The 26747-nt window shown below is 35.8% G+C and overlaps 1 protein-coding gene across 1 annotated transcript in view; it reads left to right on the top strand.

Annotated features, from left to right (window-relative positions):
- The window catches only part of LOC126973285 (Kv channel-interacting protein 1), an 80305-nt gene that overhangs the window by 44762 nt on the left and 8796 nt on the right, over positions 1-26747 (top strand). Inside the window, exons 2-4 of the mRNA XM_050820499.1 lie at positions 5067-5325; positions 20271-20340; positions 21385-21455. Coding sequence (XP_050676456.1) covers positions 5170-5325; positions 20271-20340; positions 21385-21455 — 297 coding nt within the window. The 5' untranslated portion in view covers positions 5067-5169. The remainder of the gene's footprint in view (positions 1-5066; positions 5326-20270; positions 20341-21384; positions 21456-26747) is intronic.

Raw genomic sequence — 26747 nt, 5'->3', positions numbered from 1 at the left:
ACTGGTTGTCCGCGTCTGATGGTTTGGCCGGTCCAAATCTGACCCATAAAGAGTATTTTTTTTTCATCGGACACACTACCAGTTGAAACCTTTGTTTCTCAGGTTTTAATAAGTACTGTGATACGACGGTCTGCTAAACATTTTTTTTGAAGATATACTTCTTTTGGCGCGTAAGGGAAAAATTATAAGAGTGAATTTTGTGTCTTACATTCACGATTCGTATTATTATTATTTATTTATTTATACTATTAATCATTTACAGAAAGAATCTTAAAAGCTAACATAGTCCCGCAAAACTGTTTGGACAGTTTGTCTGCAGGATTAAGTCTCTTGTAATCCATTAATGCTTATTAGAACATTGATTTTATACAAGTGTAATTAACAAATATTGATAAAAATATAATAAAAAATCTAATTTTAATTTTATGTTGACAATAAATATTTCTTGAGTTTAGTTTTAAATTTTCTTTTACTGGTTTCTAGTCGGATGTCCTCAGGCAAGCTGTTTAATAGATTAGGTAGGCGTTTTTTCAGAGTTCTATCTCCGTAGTAGTTAGATTCTAGGTACCTCGAACTTACCAGCGGACAACAACCGTATGACACTATGTGTTAGTGTGCGTGAATTGCTCAAAATAGAGGCTAGTTCTAAAGCCTTTTTTTGCGTTTTCGCAGCTGTCATAATCTATCTGAACGTATAAATTACCTAATATTCAGTAGTATAGTCAGTTTTTTTTTTTTGTTTAATGGTCGGCCTTGGGTAACATAATACTTACATAAGTTATGAAGTTATTTTTGCACAAACTTGTCAATGGCACAGTCACTAATGTATTAAAAATGATTTATTTTAAGAGCTCTCTTTCCCTTGGTCGAATTTAATCTATTTCACACATTTTAATTAATTTAAATTTTGTAATACTAATATTTTTTATATCTATATTCTTTATTAAATTGCTAAAACGTAAGTAATGCTCTGTTTGTGTTCGTTGTGTTAATTGTTCTCGATTGGCACCTATAATTGGGGTGTCACTTAAATGCACACATCAAAAAAGTCTAAGCAACATGTACTAACTTAAATTTTAGTATGGTTTTCCACATTATAACGTTGTATTTTATTTTTAAAGTAATATTTTTATGGCCCTATGTTGTAAAAATAACAGCTGTTGTCTTTATAAGTTCTTTTAATAACAGAAATTAACAATTGATAACTTTTTAATGTGTGTATTTATATCTATGTTAGTTATTAAGGAATTGTATTGGTGCTCACCCTGTTGGAGTTATGAATAAATAAATAAATGCTTTACAAATTAAAAAATAACTTATTTTAGATACCCATTTCCTGTTACATACAAAACCTTAGTCTATAAACTAAAAACAGAACTATTGAAATGTTAAAAGTTCGAACATCTGAAATCCTACGATAAAACTTCCTGGTTTTAAAAATGGCGGTTTGCCAATTCGTGCGCGATCAAACAATAAAATTAACTCGAGTGTTCGATATGTCAACATATTAATAACTCGAATGAATAAGTATTGTTTATTGTAATTACAAACCTTGGAAACGATATGTCTATCGTCATGTTCATTTAAATAGCGTTACTTGCGGCAGCGTCGTGTGCCGGGTCATCTCCTTCCTTCAAATATGTGCCACGATGGCTGGTCCATGCGTCAACTCGTAAACGGTTGCTGCTTGTGATGTCAGGTCGATCTGTTATAGTTAAAAATCAGTGTATTAGTTGGAGGCCATTACTAATTATTATGACAGTAATCACGACCATCATGTTCACGAAGCATCTTAACACAAACTATGAATTCAAATATAAAAATTTATATTTATACAGTTAATTCTTTATTACTTTTTATGAAATATTTGGTATTTAAAACTACAAACTGATTTTTTTTTGTATATTAAAACTATTGTAAAATACTCTATTTGATTATAAAGAGTGGCCGTTGAATTTCTTGTATGTTCTTCTCACGAGCTCTACATTTTTAGAACATATGGCAGATTTAGTCATTTAAAATAAATATTTATAGTGACGATTCAAAAGCGCTTAATTTTATTTGACTTTGACTCTATTAGTTTGAAATTATAATATTATGTTATGTTATTATTATTTTTTTGTAAGATCTTATGTCATACATTGATCGATCCAACTACATTTCAATATGCCAATCTTAATTTCCTTAACCATGTTTTACTTTATTAGAAATTCTTGCCTCCACCAGCCACTTGGTGGAATCAATTACCGCCTGCAGGTTTCCCGAAGCAATACGACTTAGGGACCTTCAAGATTAAAAGCACACACACACACACACACATACTCACGCCTTGTTCCCGTCGGGGTAGGCAGAGACAATAAAATGCCACTTGCTTCTATCCTAACAAATCTCACGTGCTTCCTCTACATTCATAACTCTTTTAATACATGCTCGCGGGTTCATTTGCCCAGTTTAAAAGCATACTCCCAATTTAAAAGCCGGCAGTGCATCTCTTAACCCCTGGTGTTGTGGATGTCCGGGGGCCTCACCATTTCCCACCACGTGACCCTCTTGCCCGATTGCCCCCTTATTGTGTAAAAAAAAAATGTGTGTATGCACGCAAGAAGTTATACTTCTTTGGCCTAACAAAGCAAAAATCCTTAAAATTATTTATTCCTCGCGCTATTCTACGTTTGTAGAAAGAAAAATATTATAAAGGTCTTGGAACGATGGCTTGGACAATTAATTATTAAATAACGAATACGGCTGTACGAACTTGCTTGAACCCTTTGCCTATCCTAATAATGGACGAAGAAAAAAAAATAACGAAGCAACGTCATAAAATTTTAGGAACCAACTTCACCCTGTCACTTTTGTGTTATAGTGATGCGCGCGCATCTTAAAATTTCACTCTCATATTTTTTTCATAACGCACCTAAAGAAGTATAACTTCAAATATACAAATCAGCCGAATAAAAATCATAATATGCTGTTAAATGTAAATCCGCCACTGATTTTAAAACCATGATAAAGTCACGCGAACTTTCTTTATCGTCAAGATATATTTCACGATAGAATCTAGCCTTGCACTGTGCTGGTAGCTATTTACTTATACGAGGGGCGTTCAATAAATAGTGACCATATGGTGCAAACTCTTTGGAACCAAAAAAAAGGTAAATACTGGCTGATAAAACTGGAATATATTATTAGATTAAAAAAAGAAGTTATAAGAATATCTTTTGCTTTTTAAAAAAGGAAGTCTTTTGTTTTCAGTTTGTCGGAGCGGGTTGTAAAAAAATTATAAAATTGAATTATTTCAGTACGGAACCAGCCCTGCGATCCTCTCTAAGAAAAAAGCGATTGTATGAAACGTGCAGTCATCGATAGATTGACAGATGGCGGCTATAATCTGGTTAAAACGGAGATAGCCGAAATCCACTACGTTTTAAGCAACTGTTCGCTTTCTAAGTATTCAAATTATGTCGGTCTCAATGAGACTTACATCTTTGTGCCGGTTGGTGTCGAGACACATGGCCCGTGGGGCCTAGAGGCACGGAGAATGTACTAAGTACTATATTTTCGGCTCAATAGGGCTACTGACAATCCAAGCGCTGGCAGCTATTTCGGACAACGTATCAGCCAAGCTATCCAAAGTGGAAATGCTTCCAGTATTCTTGGTACGCTTCCCCGTAGTGATAGTTTAAAGTTTAAATTTTACTTAGGCAGTGCCGCCTCTTATGACGTACTGTAAAGTCCACTTTTTACGGCACCTACATTTAATTAAGGTTAACAGGATACTTTAGGTGCAAATGCTTCATCGTATTCTACATCTGCTGGATGCCGACTATAAACGAGGAGGAACTTCCACCAAAGATCATGACCCTCACTCGGATTGTTCAATAATGGTAGTGATCAAACAAATCCTTAAAAAGTTGAAAAAAAAAGTGTGTGTGTAGGTACTTATCTACGCACGCAAGACATTATACTAGTCCAGGATCCAGAGTCCATTTTTGCACTTTATTACTATCAAGCTAATTTTTTCCGTGGTGGCTTCATTTTGATGAGGCGAAGTCCAACAATTTCCTGTAGGAAAACTCTGGATTGTGGTAAGTTATAGCGGTAGCAGGGATACAATATGTTAATTTGATAATTCTCAAAAATGTATTACTTACTGGGTTTCTTTCGTTAAATCTGATGATAATTATCTAAATTATTTGAGAATATATTTGTACTACAACATGTATGTTTGATCATAGATTGGTCCTTCCAACAAGTATCGATAACGAATTCATTCAAAATGATCACTAACCATTATTTTTTGTTACTTAGCTAATATTTATATAATTTAACCTACCACAATCCAGAGTTTTCGTACAGGAAATTGTTGGGCGTCTCATCAAAATGAAGCAAGTCTCCGAAAAAGAGTAATCAAGGGCAAAAATGGACGATGGATCCCGGACTATACTTCTTTGGCCTAACAAAACAAAAATCCTTAAAACAAAATTATTCCTAGTGCTGTTTTACGTTTGTAGAAAGAACAATATCGTAATAAAGAAGGTATTAAATACAATCTACTTGGTAAGGAAGGTACTTGACAAATACCTCCTCACTTTTGTAGTTCAGATCAAGGGAATTTTTGTGGTTTTTATATATTTTTCTAGTTACATGAGACATGGTTTTGGAAACTGAAGTACTGAAGGTAGGTTACTACCTTCAGTACCTTAATGTTGTTTTATATTAGAATTAAAGGTTGGGGGAAATGTTTCTTCGCATTTATACAAAATATTATGCCTTTTTTTTCAAAGTTTATTTACATTTTATTACAGAATGTATGTATGTGCCATTTTGTTTGACGACTTTTTGCTATTTCGTGGGTAGTGAACATGATCCTGTTAGTGTAGAAATTTGGGAAGTACTGGTCAAAAAAACGCAACTAGTAGTTTTGGCAGTCCGTTCTTGATGTTAAATTGACTTCTGTAACAGCTGGGCCCTTTTTACTACTCTTATTGACACTTTTTACCGGCATGGCTACTGCAGCTAGAAAGTTTTAAATATTATAGCAACAATTTTTCCCCTCCTTGTTCCAGAAGTGACAGCTGTCACCTGAGATGTCAAAAGGCGAGCAGACGAAGACTTACCACAGATAACATAAAGCAGCTGTCAGATAAGAATGCTTAATTGAAAACAAAAATGGCGACGCCTCCCGAATCGCCTGTTGAGGAGCACGCGTACGAATTAGAACCACACCGTGCGCCCAAGCCAATTCCTGTGGCTCTGGAAGAGCTCTGCAGACAGACTAAGTTCTCGAAACAAGAAATCAGGGTCATGTATAGAGGATTTAAGACGGTAAGAATTTCATTATCTATTTTAGTTTTAATATTGAAGTAGGTAATAGTGAGGCTTTTTGATCCAGTCGTCTATAAGCTAGTGTAATCTATGGTAAGCGTACCTACTACTCTGATGTGAAGTGAATAACTAATTATGCGCCGTCTAAATAGCCCCTTGCCCTTTGAACGACCACGAGCTTTGTCATAAGGCCCATAGTTAGCGACCACGACTGCGTACCGAAAGTCACTACTCCATCTCTTCCCGCGGGTGTTGTAAGAGGCGACTAAGGGACTAGACTAGACTAGAACGGAGGATGGGCAGCAGCATCTTTCCGAGAAGTCAGTTTGTAATGCGGCATGCGTTAAGTGTGTCATTTATTATTTTAAAAAGGCATTAAAGGCATTTATTTTCTCAAAATTGATTCCTTTAGAATTCTTTTTGATGTCATTTCTGATATACTAGATACTACTACCGCTTCGGAAACAAATGGCGCTCTGAGAGAGAAGAAGCGGCGCAAGAAACTCTCCCAGCATTCTTTTTTTGCGCTCTTTTTAATAAAAATATACAATGTTGTACTTTCATTGCTATTGCTATAAAATAATCATAATCTAGTCCCTGCTGTCCGATCACTTAGATATTTAGCTGTGGAGTAATATGATTTATGACAGAGGCATTTTTTTTTATAAAACATTTAAATTTATTTATAGGTAATGCCTGAACAGTGGCTGGGACTTTATTATAAAAGTGTATACATTTACCCTTAAAGCTATTATGTATCTTATGAAGCTTACTAGAATTAGTTTCAAGCAATCCCTTATTTCTAGTGTTATAATAATGAAAATTACTATTAAGAGCAAAAAGGTGACGATTTATGTGAACGTATATTAAATTTTCATAAATACATTTATACTGACAATGAACAGTCATAATATTTATTTCTTTAAATTTTTCTTTGAGAGACTGTCTATAACCAAGCTGATATATATATATCAGCTTTTTTTCTTTTGCAGAGATTTTGATGTTAACTTTAAAATTTAAAAGTCACAGTTTTATTTTATGTTATGTCCTTATAAATACGGAAATATAAAAAGATACCTATCATTTGCCGTTCGTTATTTTTAAGTAATATCCCTCTCTTCTGGGATTAAATATAAAAATTTAATTTGTACCAACATTTTGGAAAGATCTTCTTCGTTACACTCTTGGCAGAGCAGTCGTGGTCATCACGAAGTGACATCTTTTGGGGCAGATGTGATTCGCTCCAAGAGCATTCTCCACTTTTCCCTGCTGGCCGACATTCCGGTACCCTCGTTCAATGGATCACCCACAGCAGACTTTATTTGGTCGGTCCATCGCATTGGCGACCTTCTTCGCCCTCTGGTGCTCTCCACTTTGCCCTGAACGACAAGGCGCTCAATTAACTCACTCTCGCTGCCGTGTCCGAAGAACTTAAGTATGGGAGATGCGAGACTCGAAACCACACCTCTCGGGTTCCGTCTGAGCCCTCTTACCCATTGAGCCAACGGTCCAAGTGTCGTATCGACCGTAAATCCTGTTCAACCCTCAGTTGGTAAGAGCACTCGGCACAATCCGAAATGCGCGGGGTCCAGTCCGCATCATTCATAAATTTTCATTACAAATTTAATTTAAACAATTATATTGTTCTAACTTCATTTATATCCTCTATAATTTACGAGCATCTATCAACGTATTTAACAAAAACGTTGCAATTAAATGGCTCGTCAAACGGTCCTCGTTCAAAGTAAAAACTTTTCCATAGCTAAATGCCCGCAAATTTTGCGCGCCATTCGTCGCTCAAAGCACTTCAAAGGTTTTAAATAAAAACGAATGCAGTTGGTGTAAATTGCAATTTAAAAATGGAGAATGGTTCCCGTCAAAAGTGAAACGCGACTGTTGCGGGGAAGCGGCGCGGGTGTCGAGTTGAAAAGGTTATGAGTTGTGGTGCAAAGAATAGGCGAAGGCGATTAGATGTTGTGGAGTTTCAAAACTTTTTAGGTGAAGATTTCATTAGATAATATTATTAATTAAAACTGGCCAAGTTCGCGTCGGACCTACGTACTAAGGGTTCCGTACCATTATCTATAAAAACATCATTTATATAAATCACGTTTGATGAATGGGAGCCCCTTTAAATAATTATTTTATTCTGTTTTAAGCGGTAATAGAAATACACTACCTATCTGTGAAAATTTCAACCACCTTGCTATCACGGTTCATGAGATACAGGCTGGTGACAGACGGACAGATGACAGTCTTAGTAATAGGGTCCCGTTTTAGTATTATGTACGGAACCTTAAAAACAAGCGTATTTATATGTAAGCAAGCACTTAATAAAGACAATAGTCTCCAAGTATGAAGACACTAGCTGTTGCCCGCGACGTCGTCCGCGTGGTCGCTATAAAACAGCAATAATACTATGAAGCATATAGCGGGATGTAGCATGTATTTTGTCCTGTATAACAAGATTATATGCATTTTTTTTTATTAATTAATTAATATTTAAATAAAACGCTTATTAAAGGATTAAAACTCTTGTAATTTAACTGGGTTTACTTTAGATTTTGCGTAACAGCTACATTTTTATTATTATTATTTTAGATAACCCAACGTTTCGAGGCCTTTCCAGATCACGTTTTCAGGGGTACTACTAAAATAATAATAAAAATGTAACTTTTTACGCAAAATCTAATGTAAAAGCACAGTTATAATTATACGCGTTTTAATCCTTTAAAAAGTGTATTATTTAAATGTTTAACACTCGTTGATCAAAGAAAATTAAATAATAGTTTATTCAGTAATTTTTGCGTTTTGTTTGGACATACAGACAAAGACGCGCGAATCATTTCATCTCCGATCGGCTTGATTCTTCGGCGTTCCGTAGAGAATTGGGTTCTCTGGGGAGTACTCGGAGGAGCTGTTCAGGTTGATTCCAGCGCCCGTACTCCACCCGTATCTTGTTGAGGACTGGCCATTCTACAACTGCGCGTTTTGTGAGAAAATTCTTGTCTCGCTTTGTGAAATCAATAACCGGCTTCAGTTTTCCCGAACCGATACGACTTAGGGACCGACAAGAATACAGCATACTCCCAACTAAAAGGTTGGCAATGCATCTCTCGACCCCTGGTTTTACGAATGTCTATGAACGTCATGTAATTTCTTTAACCTAAATGAATAAAGCGGTTTTGATTTATTTAATTGTGTTTTAAATTGTCGCTATGATCGTATAACTTAACATCCCCTAGTAACAAAAAAATTCATTTTCATTTCATTGTGTTGCTGCCAAGTGCCAACTTTCACACAGAATACAGAAATATAGAGCCTTTACAAATTTGTAACGACAGCGAGCGGAGGAAACAGCCGCACAAAATATTATAAAGAAATATAGAGGTACTTATTTGCCCTTATTTCTTAGTTCACAGTTTGTACATAGTTCTTGCGACAGGCTTGATCATGCCATTGCTCATGGCGGCGTCGAGGGGCGGGTCGTTGCCTTCCCTAAAATATGGTCGAGAGAGGCGATGGCTAGTCCATGCGTTATCCTCGTGAACAGGCACAGTTTGTGGTAGCAGGACATGTTACCGGAAACTCTGTTTGATATTTATATTTTTTTTATAATCCTACTAATATTATAAACGCGAAAGTTTGTAAGAATATCTGCATGTATGTTTGTTACTCTTTCACGCAATAGCTACTGAATGGATTGTGATCAAATTTTACAAAAATATAGCTTACACATCAGAATAACACATAGGCTATAATTTATAAAGATATAGTGTGGAGATTGTCTACCGTAGGTATTTAGTATCTAGCGTAAGTTGAAATTTAATGAGTGGGTGTTCAATAGAAGTTTCGTCATAGAGTGACGGAACCAAATTTAGAGAGTAACGCCCTAACTCATCAACGGTTGCAGCGGAAGTGTGTCGACTGTCAATGCCAGGGAGACATCGCCTTTTAAAAACATCATCTACTAGTCCTCCTGTCACTGTCTTCAAAGTTCTCGAATGCCAACCACGTACCGGAAAACGCAGTGTTGGTAAGCCCCTCTCAAGATGATGTCAAGATCTTCAGAATACGTTGGATGAGGGCAGCGCAGGACCGATCATCGAGATCTTTGAGGGATGCCTTTGTCCAGCAGTGGGCGTCTTCCGGCTGATAGGATGATGATTATGCAAGAATATTGCTGTCGTGCTGTCGCGGGCGAGACAGAAATTGTTGCGACAAAGGTAGCTAAAAATCTTGAGTAAAAATTCAAAAACATTCTCAAAAGTTGATCAACCGAAATGAACATTTGGAAAACTGAATGGAAAATGTGTCCGAAATTTTCCGCTTATTGTTGTCGAATTTGTCTTCTTTTTAATTGCTTCTAATAAGATAAGGATCCGTTTTATCTCTTTCTTTGCAAATAAAGTGCTCGCATAATATCTTCATTTATTATTATTACCAGTGGGACGCTCCTTTACAGCGGATGCCGGCTAGATTATGGATACCACAACGGCACCTTTTACTGCCGTGAAGTAGTAATGTATAAGCATTACTGTGTTTTGGTCTGAAGGGCGCCGTAGTTAGATAAATTACTAGGCAAATGAGACTTGACATCTTATGTCTCAAGGTGACGAGCGCAGTTATAGTGCCGCTCAGTATTTTTGGGAATTTTCAATAATTTTGAGCGGCACTGCATTGTAATGGGCATGGCGTATCATTTACCATCAGTTGAACGTCCTGCTCGTCTTGTCCCTTATTTTCATAAAAATCTCTTGTTTTTTCTTTTAAGCTCAAGCCTTTCCGAAGTGGTGATAAATATAAAAAGAAAATAATGTGACAATGATTTGATTTGAATCCGACTACCACTATTAATCTTTTAGTAACAGAATTATCAAAATCAGTTCAATAGATCTAGAGATTACCTCATACAATCTCAAAAACATTACCTCTTTTTTATATTAGTACTAGCTTTTACCCGCGACTTCGTCCGTATTAATAGTTACTCTGGGCAACATTTTTTATTTTTTAGGATACTTTTCAAATAATACACAATACACAAACTGCTCTTTTCGCTCTTCTACGATACAGCGGATATCCCTTGTCATTGTGGACAGTTTCTTTAATAGTACCTATTTCCCTGCGAACTTTAATCTCCTATTTCATCCCGTATGTAGGACAAAGTTTCAAAAGTTCTTAAATCATTTATTATCAAGTGCCTTAAAACAAAGTTTCATGGTTTTATCTTCGATAATGATGGATTTCTATACAAACTGGCATTCCCTATTTCAACCCCTCCATTAATTATTTTTGCAATAAAAGCTAGCTGTTGATGTCCTTTTGCAAGCTCTAGTCTATCTCTGTACTAAATTTAATCAAAATCGGTTCGGTAGTTTAGGCGTAACAAACAAAATTACATTCACGTTTATAATATTTGTAGGGAAGTAGGTAGGATAAAATACCACTGGTAACGTCACTCCGTCTCAATTTGCGGGGATTGCAGTGGGATTTAGCGGAGAGAATCGCGAAGTACTAAAATTATTGGACAAGCTATATGTTCCACATTGTAACTGACCTGCCCACTCCCAAATCCCACGTATGCTGCAGCAATGCCAAATAATGCGATATATTTAGCACTTTATAAGCATTAAAGTGGTCTATTACATTATTATGTATTAGCTGCTGATCGCGATGATATCTGCATTTAGCAGAACAATATTATATATATCGCAATGTTTTTTTTAATTAACCTACTTTAATTTACTTAACACTTCTTTTGGCGCGTTAGGGAATAATTATCAGAGGGAGTTTTAACGATGGCGCGAGGAATAAATATTTCTCATAGATTTTTGTTTTGTTACGCCAGAATTACCTATAATTTCATGCGTCCGTACAATCAATCAAGTGGTGGCGACGTGGGGCGGGTTCCCTTCCCTAAAATATGGTCGAGGGAGGCGATGGCTGGTCCATGCGTCATGCTCGTGAACGGGTGCTACTCGTGGGGGCTGGATGATCTTGTTACCGGGAGGTCTGCTTGATGTGTTTTTTTTATTATTATTATTTCCTTTAAAGTTAAAGTTATTATATATTTTATTTTATGAAATGCTCACATAATGCCTCTATTTATTTACGGTATGTGTGGATTGATGCATCTACTATACTCAATAACTCTTGTGTTTATAAGTATTAATTTATTTATTTTTTTTCTTTTTTTTTGACTACTCATGTAAGCCTTTCAATTTTTGACTTTTGAGTATTTTTGTTGCGTCACTTTGCATATATTGTAATTGAAATGATTTGTAAAACAACTATAATGTAAATCTTGACTTAAAAGAGTGGCAATGAGTTTCTTGCTACTTCTTCTCATTAGCTCAACCCTTTACGAAGTAGCGGTAAATTCAATAAGAAACAATATTTATATATATATTTTTTTTTGACATTCATAAGTGTCATTTTTGTGACCTACATGAATAAAGAGTTTTTGAATTTTGAATTTTGAATTTTCAATCAGATTCTGTATTTGCGTATAAACATGGTATGTTACGATGGTACAGTCTTACAGTTCCACATTTTAGCAAGGAATAACCAGGCATGCAAATTAATTTAATAATTATTTTACACTAGCTGACCCAGCAATCGTTGTATTGCCATCATAGTTAACATCTGTAGTTATTCTACCAACTATAGTTAAAATTAAGTTTGTTTTTTACATCCTGAGAAAGTTTCTAATTAGTTATTCATTTTAAACCATTCTTTCAATTTGATTTCTGAACGACAGGGGACACATTAAAGGAAAAACAAAATTGTTGTTGTTTATTTTTTTAATACCGAACATGTTCATATTGACCTTTTAAACCTTCTCTGGACTTCCAAAAATAATTCAAGACCAAAATTAGCCGAATCGGTCCAGCCGTACTCGAGTTTTAGCGAGACTAACGAACAGCAATTCATTTTTACATATATAGATAAGTCCAGACACGTTTTTTTAATTGTCATAAGATGAAACTTGTGCAAAACAAGTATTTTACGTTACTTGGTCAACTAGACTATTTGTATAATACTTCAGCTACCAAGCCTCTTGTAACTCGTATGTCTACTGAACCACAACCAATAGACGAGAGTTGAATCAATTTCAATTTATATACAAATCTTAACATACAAATTTCTCTCTAATTGTGTGAAAATATTTTCATCATCATCAGCCGGACGACGTCCACTGCTGGACAAAGGCCTCCCACAAAGATCGCCACGACAATCGGTCCTGTGCTGCCCTCATCCAATATATTCGGCATTCTTAAACAGATCATCAGTCCATTTTGTGGGTGGCCTACCAACATTGCGTCTTCCTTTTAATTTGGGTTTCTACGACGTTCTCATTCTTCCTAATCAATCAGTATTATGTTTGTATAGTCGATCTAATATGAAAGACTACACAATTATAGTTTTGATAATATTAATAATATAATATAACTAATGATAGTTTTGCAAATATTAGAAACAAAGAAAATTTCACTGGAAGTTAGACATCGTTTCTAGATCTACACCAGAAATTATGAAACATGCCTCACATTTTCTTAAATTCTGTTAAGCTGAGAAAGCCTACTAGAAAGATGACTATTGAATGTTAAAAATCCCTGGTTCTGCCAGTTTTGCGCAGTCCATATCACAGACTAACAAACTACTATCGTATACAGGAACTGACAGTAATTTTGATTTGTCAATGTGTGCGTTAGCTAGTTGTTAAAAATTCAAAACACTAAGGAGCTGATGCCAGGCGTGGCTGACTTTTTACGACTTGTCAATCAAAATTGGTTACAGTAACAAAATTTACGCTAATCTTTTCTAGCTTGCTCTATCTCCATTATATATGTTTTTCTTACATCTGTTTTTGTTTATATGCTAGATTATTGTATGTTTATGATTTGTAATATTTTTATTACTTACATTGTTATTCGTATACGGTTTCTGCACTTATTCGGTTAAGCCATAACTTGTAAATCTGGTAACATCATTAAAAAAGTGTTTTATACAATATAGGTTAGCTAAAACAAAACATAGAAAGCCTATAATTATTACTTTACCTTAGATTTATTAGATAAAGTTTTGGATCGAAAATTCGAGTCTCACCCCGATACATTACATATAGTATTTCTTGGGTAATACATTTAAGAAAAATCGTTTATCAATAATAATGCTGATCGGACAGACGGTGTTCTGTTCAGAATAAAAAAAACGAATTGATTTATTGTTTAAGCCTCGCGGTGTGCGATGTCTCTAAAGTCAGGGATAAGGTTTTATTTTATGGAATAGGAGGACAAACAAGCGTACACTCTCTCTCTCTCTCGAGCCGTCCACATTCTCTTGCAACACCAGAGGAATCACAGGAGCGTTGCCGGCCTTTAAGGAAGGTGTACGCGCTTTTTTTCAAGGTACCCATTTCACATCGTCTTGGAAACACCGCACAAGGACGCTCATTCCACAGCTTTGTAAAACGTGTAAGAAAGCTCCTTGAAAACCGCACTGTGGAGGTACGCCACATATTATGTGTCGTGCGAAGGTGGAATTCGGTGACAGGAATTAGGTGGGACAGCGCTTCGGAACACGCCGTAATAAATGCGGTAGAAGACACAATAAACCGACGCGGACGTCTCTACGCAACGCCAAGTGCGTAGAGAACTGTTCTATCGAGTAATTATGTTTGAAGCTACGTGAAAAACGTTCGAGCCTTAAAATAAATGTTTTCTAGTTATTATAGAGAAATGAGCAATCAATATAATGAATTTTGAAAATTATTTTAATTTTTAAAATGATAGATAAATGATACAATTTGTATGTACTGATAGAAGGTTCGGACAGAAGGGTTGTTATAAAAAATAGCTCCGTAGGCAAAGCTATAGCTTCTAACCTATTATTAAACTATATCTCACTAGCTGACCTGACAGACGTTGTTCTGTATATAACAAAAAAAATACTGTTTTATAGGAATTTGTCAATAATCTTTCATAACATCAATAATTATTACGTAACTTGTGCTCCTTGTTGTCATAATGAAATTGTTTCACAGCAGAACTGTCAAACCGTGCGTCAATAAATTCTCTCACAGAAAATATGTCCATACAAAACAAATATTGGAAATATAAATAATTATGGGTCCCAGATCGAAATAAAAAGTATCCTAACTCTCAAGTTGGACTTAACTGCACTCCATGAAGTAATCCCCATTTAAATCCGTTCATTAGTGTAGGAGTCAATCGCGGAAAACAACGTGTCACGTAATTTATATATATTAAGATACTATAAAATCGAGATAACTAAAAATTATATATTAAACTAGCTGACCCGGCAAACGCTGTATTGCCATCCACATATAAAAAAAAATGGGCTATAAAAAATAGATGTTGGCCGATTCTCACACCTACCCGATATGCACACAAAATTTCATAACAATAAATGCAGGAGTTTCTTAACAAACACCGGGACACGAGTATTTTATTTATAAGATAAATCTACACATTGCCAAACATCGCCTAGGTATTGCATTTGAATACGTGTATTATACAACAGAATAAATAATGTATTGGTTCAGAATGATAAAGTATTTTATCTGCGTCTGCTCGTCTCGTACTATTGTAATTTGGAATGCCACCTGCGACGCTATTTTCGGCGCCGCCATTAACGTCAGCTGTCAAAATGACATGTGACAGTGGCGCGAAACTATTTTGGGATGCGCGGTCGACGACTTAACCCACTGACCTTTTGTTGTGCGCGCCAGATTTTGTCTACATTCGTAGACAGATTGATGATGTAAATAGATTGTCTTTTTGTATTCTTACGTGAATTAAGACTTTTAATTTGTTTTAATAATGGGACCTAATCCATAGAGTCGTTGATAACAAAATGAGTGGATACTGTAAGGTGTTATAAATTGTAGTTTCATGCATATATTCAATTTTATTATTAAAAACTTTTAAATTTGAAGTGCATCGTTCAACTGCGTTTTATTCTAGTTTTTTAATTTATTTTATTTAGTTGGGATGAGTATTAATCATTTTTGCTCTGGCCATTTTTAAATTTAAAAGAATAAGGTAAAAAATAAAGGGATAGTAGAATAAGACTGGCAATGTCCTATCGCAAGTCGTCGATAAGTCACTGAGTTTCAGTCCTATTGAGTTCGAGATCGTCCTATCGAATCAGTACGTGAATACCAATTTTGGACCAAGTTTCAATAATACGACTTCTGAACTACAACGATTTTTGGATCGTTAGAATATACGTGAATCGGCCTAGCGCTCCGCCCAGACGTAGGCATCAAAATTTTCAAGGATACCGCTGAGTTACGCTACTGGTCTATTACTTGTATTGTGTCTATGTCGTGAGAAATAAGTAAGTGCATACTAATATAACATAAGGATGTTGTATATACCTGGAAGAGTATAATACCGTGCATGAACGAGATCATTTATGTATCGCCGAGTCTGTCCACTTTATTGCTTAGTTGCTGAATGCCTAAAAAAAATTCGCCCATTATTTATTTATGGTACTCTAACAACACATACACAATACACTCCTAAACTTAAATATTGCACAGTAATAGTTCCAGTGTATGAGTCAATTACAGGAGCACACAACATAAATGAGAATCATTTCTATTGGGCACTTATATTTAACACAGAGATATTTAAAAAATATGATAAAAAAATGTTAATAAGTAATTAAAGAATCAATAAACTATGGTTGCAATTCAATACCTTACGTTTTAATGCTATGAGGCTATCGCAAAATGGATCAGACCCGGATGTCCCCAAAATATTATTTAATGAATGACAGACACGATATACTGGCGCGTTGCTTCCAACGTTAGTTCTTTTTGTTTTATTTATTATATTATTATTATATTTGGCAAATAATTGCCATGTGTGGACAGTTTATTTGACAAAGTGTTGGCCTAATTTGCCTATTTGACAAATAAGGCCAATACCAAATACGCGTTACCATGCGCTTGTCGGTTTTTCGTGGCAAATCAAAGGGGTCAAATAGGCAAATAAGCAAATAAACCCTCCACACAATGGCCATATTTAGAAGCGCACGCGCCGTGAACTTGTCCGGACGTGCTTTTGTGTCTGTGTTGAATGCCATGTGTGGATGGTTTCATTTGCCTTTATTTGCATATTCGCCTGAATGTCATATATTTTGCCAAATACAACAAATTGCCAATAGCGAACACAAATAGCCATGTGAAGTGCTACCATTACGGTGATAGAAAAGTTTGTGTTTGCTTCTTGTCCCTAATCTCGATGTTTAATTATATACCGGTAATCATCAATCTTGAATGTTTTCGAACAGTGTAGTAGGTAGTTACATTAAAAACATGTTTTTGTAAACAACTCTAATCTCAAAGTCCCTATAGGCCGGTAAGTACCTATCGAATTCTCGCGAACATTCGATGAAATCTTAATATATATAAATTACGTGACACGTTGTTCGTCCGCGATGGACTCCTAAACTAATGAACGGATTTTAATGGGGATTACTTCATGCAGAGCAGTTTGGTCCAACTTGAGAGATAGGATAGTTTTTTTTTTCGATTTGGGACCCATAATTATTTTTATTTTCAATATTAGTTTTGTATGGACATATTTTCTATGAGAGAATTTAGTGACGCACGGTTTGACAGTTCCGCTGTGAAACAATTTCATTATAACAACAGGGAGCATTTTAACGAAATAATTCTCGATGTTTTGAAATATTATTGACAATTTCCTATAAAACAGTATTTTTTTTAATTATCTACAAAACAACGTCTGTCGGGGCAGCTAGTAGTATTATATAACGTTATGAGTATGTATGTAATGCTATTTGAATGCAAAGCTATACAAGGCTTCTAACCCTATTAACAATATGTTTCTATGTACATTACATATTATGTATGTAATTTACATTGTTTGTATACAGTGTAATGGCGTAGAGAATGTAATGAAAACTGTATTAAAAATGCACACAGTACGAGCCCTGATATCTAAATAATAGATAGTCTGGCTAATGAAAGCTGTCCCTGAAAAATCGGCGGCAATTGTAACATACCTGCGGCTGGTAACACTTGCATACTTCAGTTTATACTTAATAAACGAAGTTGTTCAAATTCAAATATTTTTATTCAAAATAGAATTTAATTTATCACTTATTATAGAACGTAAAAAACTTCTACTTATTTTTGAGAACACCCAAACACTTCGAAATATTGAGTTAATTTATTTTCGGAATATGAATTTCCATGTTCCGAAGTTCAAAGTCGCTGTTTTATTATAGAAATTATAAAGTGTATTGTTAAAAATTACGAAATTTATTTTACCGATAAGCCATTGGACCGAGGTCAGGACGATGACCTTAGTTTACTGGTAGAATCAATAGATCAGGGGTCGTCAACATTTTTGGAAACATTTAATATGAAATGTTCTTTCCATCGTAGCATTGAATCTAAGGGGTTTTATTAGCTATTTTATGTTTACTGGTGTCTCCGTTTTCTACTTCATATTCGCGTCAGTTATCGTACAGGGTTTTTTTTTAACATATTGTGTATTGGATACAGCACCTAACAAACTAATTTGTCTTGTATATTACAGCCATTTTAAAATTTGTAGTCTATATAATTTAAAAGAGTGGCCGCTGAGTTTCTTGTGTTCTTTTCACAAGCTCATTCAAAAGCGCTTATTTCTGAATAAACTTTATTTGAATTGACTTTTGACATATACATATAAAGCGTCTAGTAAACGTTAATATGAATGCAAAAATCAAAAAACCTTGATATGTGGTGGGTGAGGATCAAACATGTTAATGCGTAGAAAGTTTAGGTTGCAGTCCAACGTCCATCTTCATTCTGACTTGCCGGGTTACCTCCCTATCAGTTCGTCATTCCGTCATCATTTGTGACCAAGGTCACGGACAGAACGTGTAACCTTTTACCGACCGGCAACTTATTTATCGCCGTGCGAGCACTTACATTGAAACCAATAGAGAAGGCTACAGTTGCGTCGCGGGCTTGTCTCCGAACCCGCGGATAAAAAAGTCTCCCGTAAGTCGCGTCGCTACATGCGTGCACCTCCATACTAACCTGTAGACTTGATGTAAGAGACAAAATAGTTGCAGAAACAAAAGTTGCTCGTGCGCGCTGATTCTAAGACTTACATATTTTTATTATATAGCTACATAATCTATGGTGTAACGACCGCACAGGTCATAGACATTGAGGTATTATTCTACAATTAACACGCAAATGAGCGTGTTTTGGTTTCATAGTAGTTTGGTATCGCTTTCGAAAATCTGACAGGCTTAAATTGCAGAACTTGCGAGTATTATAGTACCTATAGTTTATGAAGAGTAGAGGCAAGGAGAATCATCTTGTGTACATGAAAAATGATCCGTCAATTAAGGTGGCGCTACAGTAGCATCTGGGTAAATCATAAAAGATGCGCCAAATATAAAATAATACTAATTTTAAGAATGTACAAAACTTGAACAAAAAAGAAACTAATAGGACATCTGGATTCGAACCGGGGTCTTCTGCTTTCCGGATCACCCAATGTCCCATCTGAGGTATTATAGTCTTGGCGTGGCGAAATTTACCTTTGTATTCTAATGTTATTGTAGCTGTTTCTCATTCAAACATGGATAAAATCATTTTTTTTAAATTGAAACCTAGCTAGATCGATTTAACACACCCGAAATCCCCTGCATACTAAATTTTTTGAAAATCGTTGGAGCCGTTTTCGAGATTCAGATTATATATATATACAAGAATTGCTCGTTTAAAGATATAAGATAAGGTTATATTTACGCCATTATTATTTTTATAACTCAGTATACTTCAATTCGTTTACAATTGCTATATTCACCATACTTCATAACATACCCTGTGTCTACACCAGCGCCATTGTGGAAGCCTTTAGAACTGTTAATTACTACATAAGCTGGACACTTTTTCAACGTTTCTCCCTTAAGGGATGATACTCCTTACCTCTACCCTCCATACTATAGGTACCGCTTTCCGCTGTCTGTATATCACCTAACTGCTACAACCTTAGATTATTTATACGTCAGATTAGATTATAAAACAGGCCAGGTTTATTACTTTAGTGACAAGCTACGTCTTACACTCGCGATTTGTACTATGTACCTAAATGAAGGCAATGCTGTGCATACCTATAAAATAGATATTTAAATAATAAATATAAGAAATTTTACATTATTAGTAGTCATAATATTAAATAAATAAAATAAATAGGGAGTCCATATCAATACTGAAAATATTTTATGTTTCTATATGTTCTGCTTCAAGAAAAGAATGGTACGGCCTTGTCGCTTGTTTTGAAAGGCATTTATTTTCTCAAAATTGATTCCTTTAGAATTCTTTTTGAAGTCATTTGTATTAACTACTAGATACTACTACCGCTTCAGAAACAAATGGCGCTCTGAGAGAGAAGAAGCGGCGCAAGAAACTCTCCCAGCATTCTTTTTTTGCGCTCTTTTCAATAAAAATATACAATATTGTACAGTCATTTCTATCGCTATAAAATAATCACAATCTAGTCCCAGGCTGTCCGATCATTTAGATATTCAGCAGTGGAGTAATAGGATTTACGGCAGAGCCATTTTTTTATAAAACATTTAAATTTATTTATAGATAATGCCTGAACAGTGGCTGGGACTTTATTATAGAAGTGTATTCATTTACTCTTAAAGCTATTATGTATCTTATGAAGCCTACTAGCTTTTGCTCGACTTCTTAATAATGTTAACTCAAAAAGATACATTCAGGCATTGATGAGTGGGTTTAAATATTTAGGGGACCCCTTTCGCGCGGGGCCCCAAGTATTTTGCTCCTCTTGGCTACGTGGTTAGTCCGGCACTACTTATAGCTCATTTTTGTTCGATGACTTAAAATAATACATTATTTTTTTTTGTTTCAGGAATGTCCGGAAGGCGTCGTTCACGAGGACTCGTTCAAAGATATTTATGCGAAGTTTTTTCCGCACGGAAGTAAGTAATATCGCTGATAATAAATATGTGCAAGGGGAACGATGACTGGTCCATGCGTCAGCTCGTGAACGGGTGCTGCGTGTGGTGCCAGGTCGACCTGTTATAGTTAATAAATCATTGTATTTGTTGGATACAATTACTAATTATGACAGTAACCATTACCATCATGTTCACGAATGGTCCTTACACGAGCAATGAATTCAATCTCTAAAGGTTGATGCATCCAATATACGATAATTTACATCTATACAGTTTATTCTTTAGTACTTTTTATGAAATATTTGATATTATTAATACACGATTCATATATTAGATGCAGCACCTTACAAACTAATTTGTTATGTATATTATAGCCATTGTAAAATACTCTATTTGATTTATAAGAGTGGCCGCTGAGTTTCTTGTATGTTCTTCTCACGAGCTCTACTTTTTCCGTAGACAAATGGCAGTAACCGGAACCCTTATAGACTCGTCATGTCTGTCTGTCTGTGCGTCCGTATGTCACAGCCACTTTTTTTTTGAAACTATAAGAACTATACCTTTGAAACTTGGTTAGTACCTTTATGTATTCTTCTGTTAAGTGCATTAAGATTTTTACGCAAAAATAGAAAAATAATAATAAATTTTTGGGGTTACTTAGAACTGAACCTCAAAAGTTTTATTTCATCAAACCCATACGTGTATATATCATAAACTATATTGATGTCTTTATCATCATTTTTTTCTAAACTAAACGGTTTTCGCGAGAGACACTTCCAAAGTGGTAAAATGTCTCCCCCCACCCTCCCGTAACTTCTAAAATAAGAGAATGATAAACCTAAATAAAATATATGATGTACATGCAAACTTCCACCAAAAATTGGTTTGAACGAGATCTATCTATCTATCTTTTTTTAAATACACTATTATTAAAGCATCGATCAAAGTTACAACCAACTACAAGAACTTCTATAGTATGTTACTTGCTGCTACGGAACCCTTCATGGGCGAGTCCGACTCACACTTGGCCGCTTTTTTGTTTATTTATGACGGTATTGTTTTCAGATTCAGCACTGTACGCCCACTATGTCTTCAAGGCTTTTGATGTGAATTGCAGTGGTGCTATTAGCTTCAGGGTAAGAATTATTGTTTATTGGTAATATATCTACATTATTGGACCTTTAGTAAGGATCCCTAATTTAAAAAAATAATTCCATTCCAGTTGCAAGTAATTCCATTATTAAAATACACGTTGACATAACGAAAACCTTTTTTTTTTATAATTTGTTATCGGTTTTCGTACGATTTATCAGAAATATAAGGATGTACATTCAAATCATATTTTTGCAATTTCTTTAAGTCTATGGTTCTGAAACGAAATCCGTCCGCACTATTCGGATCTAATGATATTATAGTATTATTTACCCAATTTCAATGCAGTTTTATTACTTTATAACTTTTACTACATGAACTCATGAGTGAATCGTATTTTAGGCATAAATCATTGTGTACTGTGTATTATGTTGACTCCTGTATATTATGTAGATTTAAAAGTATGAATATATTTGTTAACCTATACGTTTTTTTTATGGAATAGGAGGACAAACGAGCGTACGGGTCACCTGGTGTTAAGTGATCACCGCCGCCCACATTCTCTTGCAACACCAGAGGAATCACAGGAGCGTTGCTGGCCTTGAAGGAAGGTGTACGCGCTTTTTTTGAAGGTACCTATGTCGTATCGTCCCGGAAACACCGCGCAAGGAAGTTTATTCCACAGCTTTGCAGTACGTGGAAGAAAGCTCCTTGAAAACCGCACTGTGGAGGACCGCCACATATCCAGATGGTGGGTATGATATCCTAACTTGTGGCGTGTCGTGCGAAGATGGAATTCGGCGGCAGTAATCAGGTGAATCAGCTCTTCGGAACACTCCCCGTGATAAATGCGGTAGAGGACACACAATGAAGCGATGTCTCTACGCAGCCGTTCACAGAGCACCGGTTCCCCGACAATTCGAGCTGCTCTGCGCTGCACACGGTCAAATGGTTAGGTTATAAAGATTTTTCTCATAGCTACTATATTGATGAAGTTTCATCAGCAAAACTCTAACACATATATCGTAGTATGATCAGCGAAATAAGGACACTCCAACAAGAGTAGGTACTCTGTTAGTATCACTGTAACTTAACCCTAAGCTAAGCAGTAAGCTACAAGTTGAAAAGTAGTTCTGGCGCGTCGCCAATATTCATGTCTGTTGAACTTAGATCAAGCAGACACTATTAAATTGATTAAGATCAACATAATTGAAATTATATTTAAAAAAAAAGTGTGTGTGTAAGTTATATTTCTTTGGCGTAACAAAGCAAAATTAAATACAGCCAAAATTTAGGTTAGTTTTGTTCTGAAGTATGATACAAAAATGGTCTAGTTGTCCAGCTTACGACAGGATGCCGAATTTGCAAAAATGTCTTTGAATATTTTTGCTCTGAACTCATATTTATGAAGTGTGAGCGTATTCTACAAGAAACTATTAAGAATAGCATCGATAGATTGCCCGGACGAATACAAGCTGTAAATTTAACAAGAGAGGGCCACATTCGATATTAAACTCTTACTTTTATGTTAAAAAAATACTTTTACATCTCTCATATTCGCTAAGTAGGTCCTTAAGACCCCCAAATGGGTAATAATGTAGCTAGAAAAGCCCTAGGATGGTAAGTTATTTAAAAAAAACTCTTCACTCTTTCAAACAGCTCGCGTACATCTAACCATCATACTGGCAATAGACATCATGCATTCATACAAATGATTTAAGTTTTCTTTAGTGTTATTTTTTTTATGGATAAGGAGGACAAACGAGCGTACGGGTCACCTGGTGTTAAGTGATCACCGCCGCCCACATTCTCTTGCAACACCAGAGGAATCACAAGAGCGTTGCCGGCCTTTGAGGAAGGTGTAAGCGGAATGTGAAAAAGGATTTCGCTTGACACTTGTAACGGGGTATATATAGGTCAAACAGGTCGAAATTTCGAAACTAGATTAAAGGAACATATTACCGCATTTAGGAGTAATCATCCCGAAAAATCACACTTCGCGAAACATTTAATTGATACAGGTCACTCACACGGAAACAATAATAATTTTTAATATTTTACATACATGTGAAAAAGGATTTCGCTTAAATGTGTTAGAGCAGTTACAAATAATAAAACACAAAAATAACATGTGTACATTGTTGAATGAACAAACAAATTTAGTCCCATCACCTTTGTTACGTGTCTCTTCCGGGGGTATACGTCAGAACAGCCGACCAATCACAGTGCGTCATTTCATGGGACGAGGGTATAAAACAGCGGCTTCCGGCTCATTTGATTCAGTCTCGTGCCAGATTTTGGCGAGACAACACGTCCTGAGGATGCCTCGTGTAGAGGCGAAACACGTGTCGAATTGTTTTAAAAACAAATATTGGCGGAATTAACACTAAAGAAAACTTAAATCATTTGTATAATTATGGATTTCCGCAAAGTAACGCCTAATTCAATAAATTTTATCATGCATTCAGCCCAATGACAAAAGAGGTCGCTCTATTGAGCCTTGTCTTCGTATGACTATAATAGTCATCAATTTTAAATATCGAACGGCGAACCTCAATTTCATCTTAAAAAAAATAATTAAAAAAAAGATGAAAAAAGGCGGGAATAGAAAACATTTACTTTAAATATTGTTTGTTTTTGGGATTTTTTTATAATTACGTGATAAATAGGAAAAAAACCACGGACGAGTAAAAAATAAGGACTCCTCTTAAGGGACCTCACATAACAGTGAGGCACCAAAACAAGCCGGTAAACGTGTAAATACATAGCACCGCGCATACACTTACACGAATACAAGCCGATCGGCCGCCATTATGAGATTTGCCATCGTCTGTGACAGATCAGTTTGTGTCGCACTAAAATATTTAAAAAATGCCGTCGTGCGTTGTGAAAAAGTGTAAAAACAATACTATAAAAACATGAGTTCTGCAAGTGATGAAGATATATGCTGCACTGCCGATTCAATAGAAAATGGAAGCTGAAGCAGCAATTAACAATATTTTATTATTGTAATGCCAGTTTTTTTCTACTTACCTCACAATCGAGATGTAAAGCAGAGTAGTTAGCTCGAGTGAAAGCATCAATTGCACCCTCGAACTATAGGTGCACGAGCGCACTCGGGCTGCAATTGATGCCTTACAGCCCTTAGCTACTAATCTACTATTAAGCGTGTTTTTTTATTTAATGAACAGATACGGAACTACGGAACTAGCTGTTTTGACTGTGATAATTTTTCATTATTTACCTAGGTGTCCGTTTTTTGCAAAATAATGTATAATCTAAATCAAAGGATCTATAATTATAAGATTAAAAGGTCCGTCCGGGGATCAAATGATATTTTGATAAGCATAACGGCACATTATCTTAAGACGACTTAATTAAGCACTGCTATCAACGAGGTCTCAGCATTAAGTAGATTTTGGCGATGGGCCAGAATATAACTCTTGCAGTTTAGAGCTAAGTGACTAAGATTAAGTTAACATTGCCGCGGAATGGAATGGAAGTGAATATTTAGAACGAATTTAAAATTAAATTTAATTTAATTTTAAACACACCATTAAAAAAACACGCAAAGTCATGCCAATTACGTAAAGTATAAACTTAAGACAAGCTTAAGACAACATAACACACAGTTTGTTATTTTTAAGTGATATGTCTCACTTCTGGGATTAAATCACACGATAACTTGAGAGACAAGACATACCAAGGCTTACGTCACTCGTTGCGTCACTAACGGTTGCGGTTGGCTAACTAGTAAGAGCGCCCAGACGGAAGCCGCGGGTTCGCGTCCCAAATCGTTCTAAATTTTGGGACAAATTAAATTGGTAAAAGAACACATGTTTTCCGCCGAATCTTCCAGAATTCCCGTAGCTATATATATAGTTACCTGGTCTCTGTCGACATCCCTCTCGGAACTTCCGACCATTGCCTGGTGAGGAGTGTACTCCTTTTTCGAAGCCCACGTGCCAGACAGCCAGCGGCCCGCCGCGTTTGGCGTTACATGTCAGCAGATTGGGATAGGATGCATTCCTTTTTTGCATCCTACCCTTGGGGCAAGGTTTCATTCCCTTTAGATGATCCTAGTGCCTGCGCCGTTGCAGTAGCCGATGTGATACTACAGGGCATGGATATTTTTATTACCCAGCTCTGTAGTACCGATCGGTGCCAGATCATAGCCCTGGTTCGACACGTCAGTTAAAGCGTCATCTGACTGCAAAAAACTCAGTCTCAGAGGATCCGAACTGTTGTCAAGATTTTTCAAACCTTAGTAAATACAAGGTCGCTCCAAGAAGTCTGCGAACACCCCAGGAGTGTTCTGAACTTCTGGAAGGAGCTGGGCTGGTTGGCCTCAAACTAGGCATGGACTGTACTATGGGTGCAAACAGGCGATTTTATACCATATACATACTTAAATACACATAAATACATGTGACTCGGAAACAAACATTCGTCATATAAATGGTTGCACCTACCAGGATGAATCGAACCCGGGACCTCTAAACTCAGTAGGCAAGGTCGCTAACCACTGAACTATACCATTGTCAAACTAAAAATACCAATACGTCATCCTATAGAGTATGGATATGGATTGAACAAATAGATCACTAAAAACATTCTATAGATTGGTTATTGAAATGCTTCCAGCAGAAAATGGATTTAAATATCAATCTTGGGTCACCAATTTAGGATTGTTATTGGATAAAGAAATTTGCCATTCTGGTGTTCCAAGAGAATGTGGGCAGCGGTGAGCACTTAACATCAGGTGATCCGTACGTTCATTTATCCTCCTCATACAAAAAAATGATACTAGGGTGCGCTGCGACGTTGCCCGCATATATTTGTTTCATAAAATTTATGGATTTTTATTTTTAGACGGAACCCTTCCTCATATTTATAAATTTCTTTCATAACATGAACTATCAAATCAATTGCATTATTAATTCAGGTCAAAAATAACGACATCGGAAAAGGTTGAGCTTAATGAGGACAACTCACTCTTTAAACTAATATTTACAGATTCATCGTATTATAAAATATTTTAATTAAACTTTACGCGAAGTGTTCATTGACATTTATTAAACAGCTAGATTCACAATCACGCTCATAAACTGTCTGAAGCCACCTTACTGCGCCTATTAGGCAGAGTTTTTGTTCAGTTGTGTTCCGACCGCGCTTTGAATACAACGCCACGCAATGATAAGGTGTTCATTGAAATACGGTCCAAATAACAGAATATCCAAACTTAAAAATGATGGAGTATCGTAGGTAAGTGCCCTTTTAAATCAACAAAATTGTGTAACTAACTTGACGCTAATAATTGTTAACAAAATGTTCAA

This window comes from Leptidea sinapis, chromosome 29 (assembly GCF_905404315.1).
Source record: "Leptidea sinapis chromosome 29, ilLepSina1.1, whole genome shotgun sequence".
NCBI classification, from domain to species: domain Eukaryota; kingdom Metazoa; phylum Arthropoda; class Insecta; order Lepidoptera; family Pieridae; genus Leptidea; species Leptidea sinapis.
This window is presented reverse-complemented; position numbering and strand designations above follow the sequence as displayed.